An 18,041-nucleotide genomic window follows, 5' to 3' on the forward strand; every position below is an offset into this window, starting at 1 on the left:
TCTTGCCCTCTATCTCTACCTTCTTTTTCTTTTCTTTTTTATTTGGTCTTCACATTTTAGCCAAACAAACCGTTTTGGCTTCACAAAAAGACAAAATAGAGGGACTCACCAAAATTGCACTGTAGATGAACAATGAAAAACGTTGGATGCACAGTGGCAAAACACTGTAGGGACATTGACACTTTTATATATAAGAAATTTCCTAACTCATGGGAAACATAAATTGCTTTTGACATATTATCCATATTTCAAAACTATTTCTTCTACAAAATGGGAACTATGCTTTTTTTTTTTTTTTTTTGCTATAAGAAACTCTAACTATAAAAGCTCATGTATATTATCCATGGCAAAACTATTCATTTTGTAGGGATGAACAAGCCCAAAGAAGCCCAACAACAAGGCTCAGCCAAGACAACGCAACCCATGTGCAAATCTCAACAACTAAAGCTCACATAAGTAACTAAAGTGATTAGACTAGCGACTAGTCAAATTTCAGCACAACTAAGCTAACAGCTGAGGCCTACTACCATCATTTTAAGCTTGTCAAATCATATCAGAATGGGACACATGTCCAGCTGAGCTTACACTCTTCCTTGGCAAGCTGATTTTCATGATTATTGATGTGACATAAAGTAGTGCTAACAAGACATAAAGCTGTGAAGCTGAAGCCAGCCATTCTCTCTCTTTTCTCCAACACATTCGGTCAAACAACAAAGGTCAGCCATGAACAGACCATGGAAGCTTCTAGAATCACTTATAAACAACTCATTACCATGCCAAAAATGTATATTTTCTGGTTCATGAACCAAGCACATGAACCCTAATGGGGAAACTTAGGGAAATGTGGTTTGGAGGGCACTAAGGAGATCTCCAACAGGGTTTCCAGTAAAGGGCTCTAAGATTGACACCTGGCTTGGGGTGACACAATCTACCCTAGGAAGCTCTGATACTAGCAGCAGACAACCAAGATCATTAGCCTAATACATGCTCTAATCTCATTGGTTGAGGACAATCAGCATTTAATGCTAAATCAAAACCTCCAACTGCTATTACCCAAAACAGTAAGAACACCTTAAAGCTAAACTTACCATTTTTGGCCAAATCCTAGGAATGATTTTCTAAGAATTTTTTGAAGATTGAGACTGATTTTGGCAGAGATTATTTGCTAAACCCCCCCCCCCCTTAAACTCAACTATAAATAGAGCTCTTCATCAACACCTCAAGACACACCAATAGAGAAGATCAACTCTCTCATAAAATTCTCTATTTTCCTCTCTCTCTAATTTTCTTAAGCTCTTAGTAGGGTTCTAAGCTTCTGAGTTCTTAGTTTCAAAATTAGAAACTAAGTTCTTCAGCCCCTAGCTCACAAATACCCCTCACACCTCTACTCATAAGCTATCATCCATCCCCCAACAGAAAGCCCCAGCAACTTCGCTAAATACTCTCTCTCTCTCTCTCTCTCTCTCTCTCTCTCTCATACTACCAAATTGACCCCCACTACTCACTACATAAACTATATCCATGAACATATCCTGGCATAATAATGATCTTGCTGCGCTAGCTGAAATCTCTCTCTCTCTCCCTTCATCTCACACTAAGCTTTCTTCATTACTTGCTATAATGGACCCCATAATGTTTGTTTATTCATTTACTATTAAAGGCTATAATGTAATTGTTACTATAGAGTTTTTTCCTCATGTTGTTATATTGGAGAACTTTTTCTCGCTAGATCCTATGGATGATGATTTTGGAGATGTAGATACTCTCCTTAATTTATGAAATAATTAACGGCTTGAGGTTTATTTTGTTCTCTCATTTTACTGCTGAAATATTTTACTGCTGGAATATTTAACTACTGGGCTATTTATTTATTACAATAGGCTTTTCTATTGTGCCAACGTGTCTGCTATAGGAAACATTTTTTGGGTCATCCCATAATCCTTGCCAGTCTTAACCTAGGCCCAAGACATAAAATAAGGCGAATTCTCAAAAGTTTCACTGATAGCCTTTGGGCCGTGCTTCAAGCCTATTGTTGAGTTTCGGTCTAGGCCCCCAACTCAACACAAATCTCATTTGTCGAAAGGAAACTTTTCCGCCCCCGACAACATTAAATATTTAGTTTTATCTACTAAAACTTCTTCCTTTTCCAAAATCCATGATATAACCTCTCTAAGAACCCTATGCTTCTCTAGGTTAATTAAAACCATATAAAGACCATTACGGCCATCTATATTTTATTTCTTTAGGTGTTTAACAAAAAAACAAAGCTTCCATGGTAAATCACCAAGTACAAAACCAAATCAATTCTTCAATATTATTGTTTCACGTTTTAACTTACGTTTAATTACTCTCCCAAAGTTTTACAATGTGACTCATAAAGTAAATTTCATGATAATTTGTTTCAAGCCCATTGTCGAGTTTCGGTTTAGACCCCCAACCCAACACAAATCTTATTTGTCGGAAGGAAAATTTTTCCGCTCCCGACAACATTAAATATTTAGTTTTATCCACTAAAACTTCTTCCTTTTCCAAAATCCATCATATAACCTCTCTAAGAAACCTATGCTTTCTCTAGGTTAATTAAAACCATATAAAGACCATTACGGCCATCTATATTTTATTTCTTTAGGTGTTTAACAAAAATACATAACTTCCATGGTAAATTGCCAAGTACAAAACCAAATTAATTCTTCGATATTATTGTTTCACGTTTTAACTTACATTCAATTACTCTCCCGAAGTTTTATAGTATGACTCATAAATAAATTTCATGATAATTTGCACTATTTCAAATTTGAGATTAAGAAAAAAAAATGTAGGGGTGTGTATTATCATTTAAAATAATACTCTACCTATTCACTCATTCATCCTTATGTAATGTTATTGAAAGAGCATTTGGTGTACTAGATATAAGAGATTTTTTTTTTTTTTTTTTTTTTATCATTAACAGGCACTGCAGAGTTTACATATTCTATTAACACACAAATCGCAAGGAAATATAATGGATCCCATGGATGTTGCTCCGCTTGATGTATTATATATTGAGCATTCTCATTTGATCCTTTAAAACCGGATGCAACGTAAAATACATTATGCATCTCATAAAATTTTATAAAATAAAATAAAATAAAGCAAACTATGCCTTAGAGCATTCCCATCAAAGGTTCTAAAAATTTAGCATTTAACATCTCAAAAACCAACTTTATAACATATAACACATTACTTTACAATATCCCTTATATCAAAACTTCTATTTTTTTAACACTTCATTTAAATATTCTTTCTTTATTATTTTTTATCCATTTTTTATTCTTCCTCTCTCTCCCTGTCTCTCTTTTTCAACCCATCGCCGCCACCAGTAAACCCACCAAGCAAAAAACACACACAGAGCAAACCCACATCCCAATCCACCATTGCCAATCAAACCACCAAGCAAAACACACACATAAAAACACATACAAAAGAAACCCATAAAACTCCACAACCACAACTACAATAGCCAATCAACCACCATCAATCACCCACCCCCACCACCATGGCAACCCTCCACCGCCACCATGAACCTGACCCACAATGAAAATCCACGGTAACAACAGCAAACCCACCATGGTAACCCTCTACCACCGATCTATTGCTCAACCCACCACAGCAACCCTTTAACCCGGATTCAACCCACAACATCAAACCCACCACGGCAAACCTCCACAAAAGCCACAGGAACCCATAACGCTGAACCAAAATCCAGTAGATCGGTGACCAAAACCCACAAGAACCCAGTAGATCGGTAAACCAAAACCACAGTCATCAGACCATTGCCGCCACCACCACCCACGACCATCGAACCACGACCCACAACCCACAACCCAAAATCAAAACCACAGTCATTGGACCCACGATCCATGACCATCGGACCACAACCCACGACGGCCCACAATCGCCAAACCACAGCCATCGACAACCCACAATCGCTGGACCACAATCATCGACGGACCGCAATCGTCAAACCACAGAGAGAGAAGAGAGAAGAAAGAAGTGAGAGAGGAAAGAGAAAGACAGAAATGAGAAAGAGCCATTGGGGGTGAATAAAAAACAATTTTTTTTTTTTTTTACAATTTAGCTACAGTAGGGTGTCAAAGATGAGATTGCACTGTAGCTCAATGCTAAAAATTTTAAGATTTAGCATATTTAATGTAGGTGTGTTTTTATTATTTGAGGTGCTAAAAATGCTAAAAAATAGCATTTAGCATTTTTAGCACCTTTGATAAGAATGCTCTTACATCCCATTATCCATCCCTATAGCTATTTTAACACATTGCTACAGTATCATCTCTTTTTAGTTAAAAATAAAATAATAATAAAACCTGGTGTCAATGCAATGACACAGTGGCGGCTCCAGGAATTTTTTCCAGGGTGTTCCTCAACAAGCATAAATTATACAATCTAATAAAAAAAAAATTTATATATTGACAACAACAACAATCAAAAAACACACAAATACATAAAATTTACAATTGTCATCTATGAGTTTTCATATTTTGAAATCGTTGCATGATAGTCTCATTATCAATGCTACAAGCTACATCTTTTTCAATATACACAACCAAGCAATCATTCATCCACTGATCTCCCATTCAATTGCGCAGTTCATTCTTTATATATTTCATTACTGAAAAACTTCTTTCTACTGTTGCAGTAGCAACAGGAAGAGTCAAAGCTAACTTCACAAGCAAATAAACTAATGGATAAGTCTCATGCTTCCTTATGTTCACTAACTTTTCAGCAAATTCGCTAACTCCTCGAAGCTCTGAAAACAAGAAATTGTTGCACATATCAAAAATGTAATTCTGCAGTTGAAAGTCAAGTGCCAAGATATCTATCCCAAGAAAATCAGATGGATAGAACTTTGCTAGACGTATCAACTTTTTCTTATCAAAAGTCACAAATGAATTACTTGGATTCAAGCAAGCCATACAAAGTAGCAAATCGGTATTCGCCTCTGAAAACCGGTTGTTAAGCTCTTGAAGTTGCATATCTATGACTATGCAGAATAGCTCAACACGATAATGATGTAAATTTGTATTTTGTTGGGTGTTGCGTCGCGGCCTCCCACTAACTACAAATATTTCATCCATGTTCAAGATAGGAATATCATGTGTGATGCAAAATGAAGACACTTCAGTCAATAAAGATATCCATTCATCACTTGCAATCGTTATTTAGACACTTTAACAAGATCCATAGCATTTACTATATCTTGATTTTTTTATTTTTTTATTTTTTATTTTGCAATGCTATTGACGACTCATTTATGATCCCTAAAATGTTTTTCATCAAGTGTAGAGCAAAGAAAAATTCAAAAGATAGAATTGACCTCATAATAGATCGAGCTTCAACTTTTTGGTCGGAGAGGCCATCTTCTTCAATAATCTCAAGTACATCAACAACAGCAGAGAACATCAAAATCAAGTTGAGAATAGCCTCATAATATGATCCCCAACGTGTATCACCAAGACGTTTAAAATTTATCTCTTGATTCAAACCTTGCCCACTTCTACGTACACCATTCTCTAAATCTTCTCAAGTACACCCACTACAGCAGAATAATGGACCTAATTAATCAGAATGAATTGGGTAGTAATTTCGTGAGGCCCATTGAGCCTATAAATAGACTCATTCAGACCCAATCCAAGTTACAAACAACATACACAAAAAAATAAAAATAAATAATAAAGAGGTTCTTGGCAAGGTCAACAAGTGTCAGTTGAAGTTAATGAGCAAAACAATGGACATAAAATGCTGACTTATTCTCTTTCAAAATTAAAATTTTGAGACCATTGATATCACCTTACATATTACTAGCCCCGTCATAACATTTTCCATGTAGGTTCGATAAACTCAAATTATGTTCACAAAGTAAACATTCAATAGCATGTTTGAGTGACAAAGCGGTGGTACTTGCTACATGTACAATACCAAGAAACCGCTCTATAATAATTCCTTTTTTGTTCACATAACGAAGAACGAGGGTCATTTGTTCTTTCACTGAGATATCACGTGACTTATCAACTAATATTGAAAAGAACCCATTGTCAAGATCCTTGATGATGACTTTGGATGTTTCACGTGCAATTGCATTCATAATGTCTTTTTGAATATCAGGGTGGGTAAGCTTGCAATTTTTCGGAGCTTTTTGCAACACTTCATTAATAGATTCATTGTGATCCCCCAAAAATCGTAGAAGCTTAAGGAAATTTCCTTTTATCACTTGAACCTTGAGATTCATCGTGACCACGAAAAGCTAATCCCCGATATAAAAGGAATTGTATGCAATCAACTATTGCATTTAATTGAACCCGATATTCAATTTTATCTTGATTTAATTGCTTAACCAAAACACTTTGAATGTGTTGCTTTTCCTTCAATAGATCTTCACTCTTCTAGACAGTTTGGTTATGAGCACTATTAACTCCTCCAACATGGGAATTTAACTTCTCTTTTTGATTCCAAAGTTTGAATCCCTTCATTACAAAAGTGTCACCTCCTCCTTGCTTACCAACATCTTGCCCAAATAGGTAGTAATAAAAACAAAATATTGCACCCTTGTTTATACTATATTCCAACCAGTATCTATTTTTATACCATTTGGATATAAATCGACGGGGCTTTCCAGAAAAATATGATATAGGATACTCATCACACTGTAAAAAAAGTTGACAAGGGCGTTTTTGTAAATAATATCTTCTTATTTCCTCATGATGATTAGAATAATAAGATGATATCTTTTCTCATAGCCCAGGATCTGAAGGAAGATTTTCTAAGTTAAAGTCAACACGAATTCACTTAAAAGATGAAGATGAATCTTGCACAGGAGATAAATCTTGGGTACGTGGTTTTCTTATCAAATATTTGTCCATAATTCTAGCAAAAGAATAAACTATAAGTTCATTTGAAATATTAATAAAACTATTAATTATTGTTATTTAGTTGTTTCAATAATTTGTTTGTCTTTTATAAATTATAATTTATTATATTGTTGTTTCATTAATTATAAAATTATTAATTGTTGTAAGGACACGTTTTGCAGCCCAAGCCCAAGATGTATGGGATCTTGGCCTAGTGAGCCTAGTACAATAAATTTGTAGAGAGTGGGTCAAAAAATTAGGCTCTGATGAATTGGACAACGGCTAGTATGGATTTAAATGATGATCAACCAAGAACAAAAAGCACTGATCTGAATCAATTCACTGTCCGAGGAGATAAGTTTTTATATAAATCAACTAGACTGAATACAAGTATAATTTTGATGGTTATAGTGTTCTCTTTCTGTTTTTCCAATCTCTTCCTCATAGAGGGTCTCTTACATTATATGGCTCCCTTTGGACCATCTTGATCCTACACTTGTTGGTCATCTGAGCCCTTATTTGAGTACCTGTCCCATCAGACATCCTCTTTGGCTTTTTGTGAGTTGTGATAGCCAAGGCAACACTGTTCAGAGGTCTTCTCCACATAAATGTGGTTAGAAAAATAGCTACAATGCATTCAATGCGGAGGTAGCAGCTTTCCCTTAGATATGTTTGGGTTCCCCTCTTTCTCGTATGTTCATGATGCACGTCCCTATCACTGGAGTTTCGTGGAAGGTCACTTTAATCACTGGAATACATATTTGAGTTGTACTTATCGTATCCGAGGAGATATTCCTCCTCGGACAACCTTCCCATTTATATCTTGCTCATTAAATCCTAAGCCTAAACCATTCATTACCATTCGTCCCCCCTCGGATCACTCACACTCTCGGACAAGGCCCAAGGCCCAATATACAATTTGGGTCCTTAACCCTACAATTGTTATTTAGCCTAACATAATTTAATTTATTTGTCTTTTATAAAGTATTGGTTAATTATACTGCTGTAATTATTGTTGTTTAGCGTAACAATAAACTTTATTGCTTTAATTTGTTTGTCATTAATTATACTGTTTTAATTTGTTATATTGTTTAGCCCCTTGTTCACATTACACTGAAAGAGACAGACATTACACATCCCATATGTAGCACAATAATTAAAGTAGTGTAATGTGCAGCACATTACACTGCTTTAATTATTATTTACTCGGCCCCATGTGCCCATCAGCACATCTACCCCCACCCCACTCAACAGACAAGCACAAGCCTCATGCCTAATGCCCCCAATCACAATAACCAACTGCCAATCATAAAATTTCACAATCACAACTCACAATACACATTAAACTAAAAGACAATCAATATCTCACCAACACCAACACACACTGACCAACACCAATCGATAAGGTAAAGCCAAATTCAAAAAGACAAAAAACAGGCAAAAAGCAAAATATTAACAAAGCTAAAGAGTAAAGATTCGGCCAGCCAATCAGAGACTCACAGTTCAAAAGAGAGAGAGAGAGTTATTGAGTTAGACTCTTAAAGAATAAAGAGAGAGAGACTCATTCATTAATTTCATTTCATAGTTTTCATTTCAGTGAGATAAAGAGAGAGAGACTGAGAGAGAGTCAGAAAGAAAAAGAGAGAGAAATACCTTGAGAGAGGGAGCACCGAGCATCGGAGCAAAGCAATCTGCAATCTACGATCTGCGATGAGGGGCAAACGAGCGATGACGACGACAAGTGACGTGACCGTGGGTTTGGTTTGCTCTATATTGGGGTTTGGTTTTGGTTTGCTCTGTATTGGGGTTTTTTTCTTTTTCTTTTTTTGGATAAACACCTCTATATTGGAGTTTGTTTTGCTTTTGCTCTGTATAGACTGTATTGGGGTTTGGTTTTCTCTGCCAGCGACGTGACCGTGGGTTTGATTTCTGATTTTTTTTTGAGAATTCGTGGGTTTGCTACCTCTGTAATCTATTGGGCTCGCCATGGGCTTGGCTCTGTTACAATTTTTTTTTTTTTTTTTTTTTTTGCTTGAAAGTAGAACAGATAATTTTTTTTTTATTTTTAATTTGATGGTGTTCCTAATACAAATTATATATATATATATATATATATTTTTTTTTTCAGGTCAAGGTGTTCCTGGGAACACCCTAAGCTGTACATGGCACCGCCACTGCAATGACATATTCAAGGAAGGTTGGAATGATCTAAATATGTGAATGGCTGAATGTGAATTTTGGAACCACCCATAATGGTAAATTATCATGTTATCTCGAGGTTTAATGTGTCATGAGAATGTATATTTGTTTTCATAATTAAAAAAAAAAAAAAAAATATATATATATATATATATATATATATATATATATCCTTGGTTTAAGATGGCACAGATTTGGACCAAAGATAGAGTAACAGATGAGCATGCTGAAACTGCAAAGAAAGGTGTAAGACATGCTTCCCCGGGCTCTATTGATGACTTTGATTCGATTCCTTCAACCCTTTACTATGACGCTTTGATGGTGTCCCTAAATGAGCAAACTATATCATCTGGAGTCGATGAAAATTGTTCTCGAGCACCTTCTCCAGAGGCAAAAAAAGAAAAGTGTCAAAAGCTAAAGAAAATGATGATGCAAATGCAATTGCTCGTGGACTTGATAGTATAGGTAAGGCAATTAATAGGGCAACTGATGTTCTTGCAAAGTGTTTGGGATCGAAAAGATCAGGGGAAAATACCTTTGCAGCTTTGGAGGAAATGAACTTGAATCAAATCTCTTGATCGAGGCCTGCATATGTTTAATGAGTAATCCACTAAATCTGGAAACTTTCTTTGGTTGTCCAACTACTAAGCGCAAAGAGATCTTACTGAAGTTGATGTCTAGATTTAACAATTAAGAAGTTAGATTTGTTGCTGTAAAGTTGTAATTTACAACTATTTTGTGTTGGCTATAATTCCGTACGAAATTTAATTGTAATTTTGTTCAATCTTATGTACCTTATATTTTATGTGGGATTTCTTGTAAGAGTTGTATATGTGAGAGAGAGTGTGAAGACTCAAGGAAAAGTGAAAAGCAAGAAGTTTTCGCGGGTATCTCACAAGAAGCTTACCCGCGAAGTGAAGCATGTGCCCAGCACATGACTGGAATGCGAAAAGTCAGGACAGGATGGTGACAACTGGTTTTCGCAAGTGTCTTGCGAGTAAGGCCTTCCCACGAGATACCCGCAAAATATCTCTACCCACACTATATATACCCACATTATCCACAGATGTTAAGGAGTGCTTCTGAGAGAAAACCCTAGCCACAACCCTTGAGAGTTAGAGATTCTTATACCCACAATTCTCTACACAATCCATTGTGGTTTGTCCTCAACTCCTACCTCTCCATTTCTATATCCTTGAGAGGTTGATGGCCCAAACACTTACCACACCCTTTTAGAGTGTCAAGTGAGGTTTTGATGCTACTGGGAAGTATTGGAAGAAGCCAAGCTTTGGCGGATGCAATCGGGCATATTGCGGGATCTGGAGAGCTAGACAAGACACAGTTCTGAGAAGCCTTGTTGAAGTAGGAGCTTGGAGGGCTTAGGTGCATTAGGTAGATTAGGCTTGGAGGGTCTCTTGCTATTCATGTATCCCAACTGATTGTCTAATGGATCGATTTACCGCTTGGAGGGCGGTGGAGAGGTTTTACGCCAAGTACTTTGATTTCCTCTTCGATAACACATCGGCGTGTTATCTTGTGTTTGCATTTTTTTTCCCTACTCTTTTAGCTTTGATTTTACTGCTATGTTTTAATGAATATGGTTTAGAGTAAAATCAATCGAGCCGTAATATTTAATTTGAGGGTTTAAACAACTCTTGTGTTTTTAACACATTTTCGAGCTTTCAGTTGCAATGTTTGGACCTGAACTATTTTGCTACAATGGTTGGTTCGGCCAATTACTCACTGGAGGTGTTTTGGTTACAATGCATGGACTTCTAGCAAATGGTTTATCATTTGGTTGACAATGAATATGTACATGAATGTTCATGTTGGCTGTTGTTAGAAATGTGTTTATTATCATTCATGCTGTGGATGGTGTAATAACCATGAATCATTGTGTTTATAAGGGTGTACAGTTTACTTGAAGAGCTGTTTCTTAAAGACGGTCTCTTTTTTTTTTTTCTTTTTTCTGTTTTTTGGCTCATGGCTTTCTTCAGACATGTCTCTCTCTCTCTCTCTCTCTCTCTCTCGTCCTGCAGACTGAGAATATGTTGTAGATTAGATTTCATATAGGTAAAGGATAGAATTAATGAGCAACCGGATGAGACTAGATCACTAGACCACTTGTTGGGTGCAAGTTGTAAATAAAGAGGGATCTGCAACTTGAGAATTATTTCTAATGAAGCTTATAAGTGTTTCACAGAATAACTTAGTAGACATTATTTATAGATTTTGGTTTGCTCTCCCTTTAGAGTACAAAAGAGAAGAATAGCAAATAGAGTATATATGGGTGCCATGTAAATGCAGCATATGCATCTAGACTGATTTATCACTAAACATAAAACTATTTGTCATAATTAATAATTAATGATACGCCACAAACAAGAAGAGTTTTCTCTGGCTGGTACCAACTTACTATTTCCTAGCTGCCTTAACTGGGCACTGCAAATACAAACAAGATAGGTAGATCTCCAGAAAATATAAGGAACAGTGATGAACCAATCTACAAACACATAAAACTGCAGACATTTACATTGAAGCTACCATGTTCTTCTGGCCCATCCACCGTGTAATGGCTGATTTTATTCTTGCTGCTAATGCAAGCACTCTTGTTTCATAGCAATCTGGATGGATAACCTTCGCTTTCCCTGATACAGTATTCACAGATACTTTGCTACAGGCCGTGGACACAGCAGTACCTTTATAAGCCTTGCAGATATAGCTTAGAAAGTTTTCATAATCCTGCAGTGAGAAATTATATCATTTCTTAGAGAGAGCAATAATAATGGTTACCCATTACCTATCAATATTTTAAATGACCAGAAATTAATCTAGTGGTTACAAACAACCATCACTTGTTTAATTAGTTCAAAATGAGGTTACACAAATATAATCCAATCATGTATGCATATGGCCTTGGTGAATAATATTGGAAAACAGAAGAACTTTACATAGTCAAAAGAACAAACCTCATAGAGTGGTTCTCCATCCACAACAACCCAAGGCACATACTCATGAGGAGGCTGAAGGGTGTTTGTTTCAGCTGCATATTGCAATTCAAGCTGTATAAAGAAAAAATAAATCCAATTATAGATAGCTAGAGAATTTCTGACAGTAATAAACCATAGTATAAGTGACAAGAGGTAAAAAGAAAGGAAAACGCTGTGCCTAGTATGATTCCAGTCAGCAGAATAATAGCACATATCCCCCCCTCTCCCCACAGTAACAAAAATAAAAAGGCCCCTAGAGTGGTCCCATATTAAAGAATGGAATGATTTTACAAACAATCAAATGTCAGAGAAGTCAGTTTTTAGCGTGTCAATTCAAAATACTTGCACTAAATTACTATTCTATGTAAGAAGCTCTTGATTCGGGGTTGTGTTCTTCAGTATTCTAGTCACAATTTTAAATATAAAAGTATTTGGTGGTCATGGAAGCTCCAACCATTTCCCGGCCATGTTATTAATTAACACCATCCAAGTATTTGGCAGCTCATTTTTTATAAATGCTGATTTCACCCAATCCTTGGTGCGGTGGCTAGTGCCATCCACCAAAAGCAACAGGTCGTAGGTTCGAGTCTGGGAATCATCTTCTCCAAAAACAAATTTGGAGGCTTGCAAAAGTGGGGTCTTTGTGCATTGGGTACAATTTTTTTTTTATTACCAATTTCACCCAAGCCCAGTAAAGATTAGTCCTTCACTAATTCCATGGGATCCACAATTACTCACCTTTACAATACTACAAGTGAAAAGCCAAATAGTTTAAGGACTGATGATTCATTCAACATAAATTCAAACTCTCTTTCCTATGTTCCTAAGAAGGGTCAACTGCAAGTACTTGCATACCCAAATCTTACAGCTTCTTGGAGGAATCAAGAAAACAAAAACATATACCATCTGTCAATAAGCTGTATTTAGCAAGATAGAATCCATGTAGGAAAAAAAGCATAATGACAGTTATTCAACCAGAGGTATCTCCTTAGGTAAGCTAGGGATTCTTTGGTTAGTAGCCTAGCAATTATAAAAAAAATTAATGGCAAAGCACTTCCAACCCTTCAATAATAATTATTGTGTACCAACTACCAAGTGATCACACAACAAATATTCCACCTTGATAATGTAGCCCATATAAGGCTACACGATTTCAATAATGTATCTTGGTTCACATTAAGTAATGAATATTTCATTTATTCACCATAGGATAATCTGTGCTGTTTGTAAATTTTAGTTTATTAGACAAAGCTCGTATAAATAGTACAATCAACTGTTATTTTGCTACAATTTGATTCTTAATAGGATAACAGTAATATTAAACTTGGGAGTGCACATTGCAAACATCCATGGGGAACTATACACATCAGAACGATTAGTTCTAAGAGCCCTAAACACCCATGATAACAAAAAAAAAAGGGTGTGCATCCTGATATTTTCACCAAGACAACTTACACCACTCGAATGGAAAATTTAATGTTAAATTCAATTGGAGAAAACCAACCTCTTTACCATGTCCACTACTATAGCAATCTGAAATAGGGTTTGGATCCAAGCCCAGCTTCTCAAAACATGATTCCCATTGGGGGTACTTGTGTTCGTAGATCAAAGTCTCAACGCAATTAATAAAAGGAAAATGCTCACTCTGCAACAACATGAAAGTGCATGAGAACATAGCATTGCCACTCACATGTTATTAAAAGTTAAAACCCTTGAATAACTGACCAAACAACTCAACTAACTTACGATTTTTCATTTTCCAAGAAGAAAAAACCACCCTAGTATTTGTTAGGGAGATAAAACCATGGGGAGACTCCAATTGAGGCCTTAATCTAACATATAGGAACACCGCTTAACCCAACAACTTAAGCCTGTAGGTTTGAGCCTAATTAAATTATATTAATTCCACGTCTTCTTGACCTTTACTCCATGTGAGACTTCCAGTCACACATGTATAACCTTCAGTATGCATATGATTAAAACATTTTCACAACTATCCACAAGACTTTCAGAAATACTGAAATGATGTCCCTGTGCACACCACAACTAAATATAAGCTTAGCACAGAAAATGCTAGTAGCACTTTTATAGTCTTATGTACCAATGGGTTCTTATCATTTTTCATTTCTACTGTCTTATGGTCAGTAACAAGTCTTACCAATTTGCCAAGAGCCTCGTAGCTTAATTGGCACCTCTTGGTATTTTCAATGGAAGCACCCAGGATTCAAATCCTCACTCTCCCCCATTGTAACTATCAAAATATTAAAAAAATAAAGTCTTACCAAATCAGGCCAGACATCAATTGCACAGGCTTCCACAGTGTTTAGTAAGCATTCATATGGGCCATGCTGCAATCATCATCAAAAAATTTAGTACTTCATCCTATGTTAATACATACCCACCAAAACAAAAGAATAATGAGAAGTACAATTTTGACGTTCTCAATACAAGTAAATAAGTCCAACCCATATTGGAAAATTGTCAAATAGTATAAGTATACAGTTCCAAGCAATTGAATTGTGATTAATCAAACAAAAAAGAAAAAAAGAAAGACAAGCAGACAATTCATAAAATTGTGGAATTAAGGAAATCCATGACCTGGCAATCGAAGGTGTTGTTGCCTCTGAGTTTGGCGTTACCCCAAGGAACGAGTTTGAGATCAACGATAGAGATGAGATCAGTTTCGAAGAGCTTGTCCAGGTAATTGATTATGAAATTGGCGCTGTAGGGGCATAGGGATTCGTAGTATAAGCCCACAGAGACTTTCTGAGAATCTGATGGTAAAATAATTCTAGAAGCTGACGAAGAAGGAGAGGTGAACAAGATGAGGTAAGAGATGAGAGAGAGCGTAATTACAAGATGAGAAGCCATTGGAGAAAAAAGCTGAGGGATTTTCAGAACAATGGAGCTGAGAGTAAAGGGAATGAAATCTAAGATAACTATATGCAGAGAAATATATAAAGATCAGGACTTGAAAATTACAGGTGTTTGTTGTTAGAGCCCGCCACTAGTCAGAAAAAGTTCGTGTATATATATATATATATATATATATATTTCATTCTTTTTAAATTTTGGGGTTTTTTTTTTTTTAAAAGAAAATTACAACAAACACACACCGGATAAATTCACTCTATCCACGTATTGATATTTATGGACAAAACTTTTATAAAATTGTTTATAATATATATTGTAAGGACACAATTTGTAACGATCCATAATAATGTTGGGTTCGCACGTAAAAAGATCCAAACAATATCATTTGTAGAGCGTGGGTTTGAAAGGCTAGACCTTAGTCACAAGACGGTGGCTTTCCGTGGTGTTCATACATAATTAAATCGTGTTCGCCCTAAGAGTCTTTCTCCTGGAGGCGGGTTGGGAGGCTCTGGTTTTTGGCCATTTTTCTCAGCCTCTGCTCTGGATTGCTTACTTTTCCTTTTATACTAGCCTGTATCCCTCATCCAGCATCCACGTGTAGGTTCAACTTTCCAAAACTAATATTTGTCCCATCAGCCCATACCCAAAGTGGTTGGGGGTGGTTGTAAAAGTTGAAGAGCATGGTTCTGCCAGGTGCAGAGTATTGAATGGCAGTAATGGCAGCTTTCCCTTTGTCCTTGGTCGTTATACTATTCAGCGTATCCTTCTTTATTGACATAGATATTTTAGATTTTTTCTCAAACTGTTCCTATATCTTTTTTCCCCTTCCTTCCAGGGGGACTTCGAATATGCCGATGACAGAATCATCATCGGCGGTGTCTCAAGACTATTTTGACTTTTATTACCTATACTCGGCTATACTCTTCCTCGGCTCGAGCCTTGGGCCCCAATACATAAATGGACCAAGGCCACAAATTATTGGACCCCACATATATATTGAGAATTTTTTTGTTCAAAAGTTGTATCTTAAATTCTTTAATTAAATTTAAATATATGGATATGTTGAATTTAATGGTCTTTAAAAAAGATAACAATTTGTATGTTGTATTGATGAATGAAATCACTTAATTTTTTACTCTCTTTTTTTTTTTCGTTTTACCACTTCACTTTTTGACAATAAATTTTTTTTATTAATCTTTTTTTACTAGATACTTGAAATTGAAAGTTATTTTTCTTAACTCTCATTCTCAAGAGCAACTGAAGTTAGTGCAATACCCTATTTGATCTCAATCTCTTAAAAATTATATCTAAATATTGTCCTAAATTTATTATAAGAATAAGTCTAATAAAAAAAAATTTTAATGAGTCCATGGTGTTAAATGTTAATGGTGGACCTATATTAAAATGGTTGTGTACCATTCTTAATTTACTACCTCAAATTATGAATAAATAAATAAAATTTGTGTCAAATCTCAATGGCAAGAATAATAAAATAAAGATATTAATTTCTCACTTTGAAAATTAATTTTATTGGCTACCAAATCTAATTATTTACTTAAAACTCAAAAAAAAAATCTAAAAACATAGGTAAAACTCCTTAATTAAATTTAACTATCTTTTCCTACTAATGATTAAATTCAACCATGTAGTTTATTGGCTAATATAGCCATATGGTTGAATTTAATTAACCTTCCTAAAATATAACATATAAGTAATTGTATCTAAATTTTGTCCTTTTTTTTATGATTCAATAGTTAGGGGAGGGAGCATTTGAACTCTAGAAATCTTCATTTGAAACACCAAGAAGTGTAATTTAAATTACAAGATTCTAGGCAAATTTTGTTAATTATCCTAATTTACTTATAGTGCATCACAACTCACAAGATGTAAGGGGAAAAAACACTAGAAAAATGAAAAATGTGTCCACTTTGTGCAACCACTACATGTAGAATATAAGCTTTTTTACAAGGTAAATTCTGCAAACCTCTATTGAGGTTTGGGAAAGTGACATTACATCCCAAATCTTAAGAGAAATGACACTTTATCTCTTAAGGTTTGAGAAAATCAACACATTAGTCATTTTGTTAATAATAATAACAAAAATTTTCAAATTTTGAAAAGATTCTCTCAACCAAACCATAATCATGGTAATGATTTTTTTTTTTTTTTTGGGGTTAAATATTGTTCTTTATCACCAAATTGTGGTTAGGGTTTGGTCAATGCAATATTTTCAAAATTTGAAATATTCTATTGTTGTTATTAATGGAAGGACTAATATGTTGATTTCTCAATCTCAAGGAAGATAAATGTCATTTCCCCAAACTTAGGAGATATTTGTAAAATTTCCTCATTTTCTTTTCCATGGTAAATATATTGAAATAATTGTCTGAAATTTATGAAATTAAGCTTGTCTCTTTCAAGGTTTTTGTATTTTTTGCTATAATGAGCAGGGGGGAAATGCACCTCTCCGCATCCACTCGAATTAAGCAGAGGTTCGATTGATTTATTTTATTTTATTTTTTCAAGTAATATGACCTGTAGAACTATAAAACCCGGAATTTCTTTATATGCCGATACCAACCATACAATTGCACAGGGCGAGTCAGGGTTTAATGAGCAATTTGACAAATTGCGTATTGGGGTGAAGCCAAGCACCATGTGGTCCACCTGCCAAAGCTGAAAGCTGAAAGCTGAAAGGCACACCCAACAAAAGTAGCTGTGAATTTTGACAAGTTTTGAGGCCAAATGCATTCTTTTCTCAGGATTAAGACAAGGAGTTTGAGTGGTGGTTAGTAGTAAGCTCAGAGTCTCAATCAATCTCCCATGGATTCTCATTCTAGATTGTTTCCTCTTTGTTTGTTAGTGTTTGCCATGTCTTTTGTTACCTCCTACTCCTACTTAATTTGGTTTCTTTCCCGGTTTCATTAGTAGAGTTTAGGACTGTAATTGCTTCTCCGTTGATTTAGGCTTCTTGAAGGACATGCTCCAAAAAATAACTTCCTTCTTTTTTTTCTTTTTTTGAAATAGTCTTTAATAACTTGAACCAAAATACTAATTATTAACAGGTAACTACGAC

The 18,041-nt window shown here is 35.4% G+C and overlaps 1 protein-coding gene across 1 annotated transcript; it reads right to left on the reverse strand.

The window, feature by feature from the left end:
- Positions 1 to 11,294: 11,294 nt before the first annotated feature.
- LOC115990013 (gamma-interferon-responsive lysosomal thiol protein-like) lies at positions 11,295 to 15,090 on the reverse strand. The gene is made up of 5 exons (XM_031113877.1): positions 14,690 to 15,090; positions 14,374 to 14,439; positions 13,596 to 13,736; positions 12,071 to 12,163; positions 11,295 to 11,843 (listed from the first exon to the last, which is right to left on the reverse strand). Exons 1-5 carry the CDS (start codon positions 14,960 to 14,962, stop codon positions 11,631 to 11,633), a joined length of 786 nt encoding a protein of 261 aa, XP_030969737.1. The 5' UTR covers positions 14,963 to 15,090; the 3' UTR covers positions 11,295 to 11,630.
- Between the last annotated feature and the right edge of the window lie 2,951 nt (positions 15,091 to 18,041).

The sequence above is a fragment of the Quercus lobata genome, chromosome 1, assembly GCF_001633185.2.
Source record: "Quercus lobata isolate SW786 chromosome 1, ValleyOak3.0 Primary Assembly, whole genome shotgun sequence".
Taxonomy (NCBI): domain Eukaryota; kingdom Viridiplantae; phylum Streptophyta; class Magnoliopsida; order Fagales; family Fagaceae; genus Quercus; species Quercus lobata.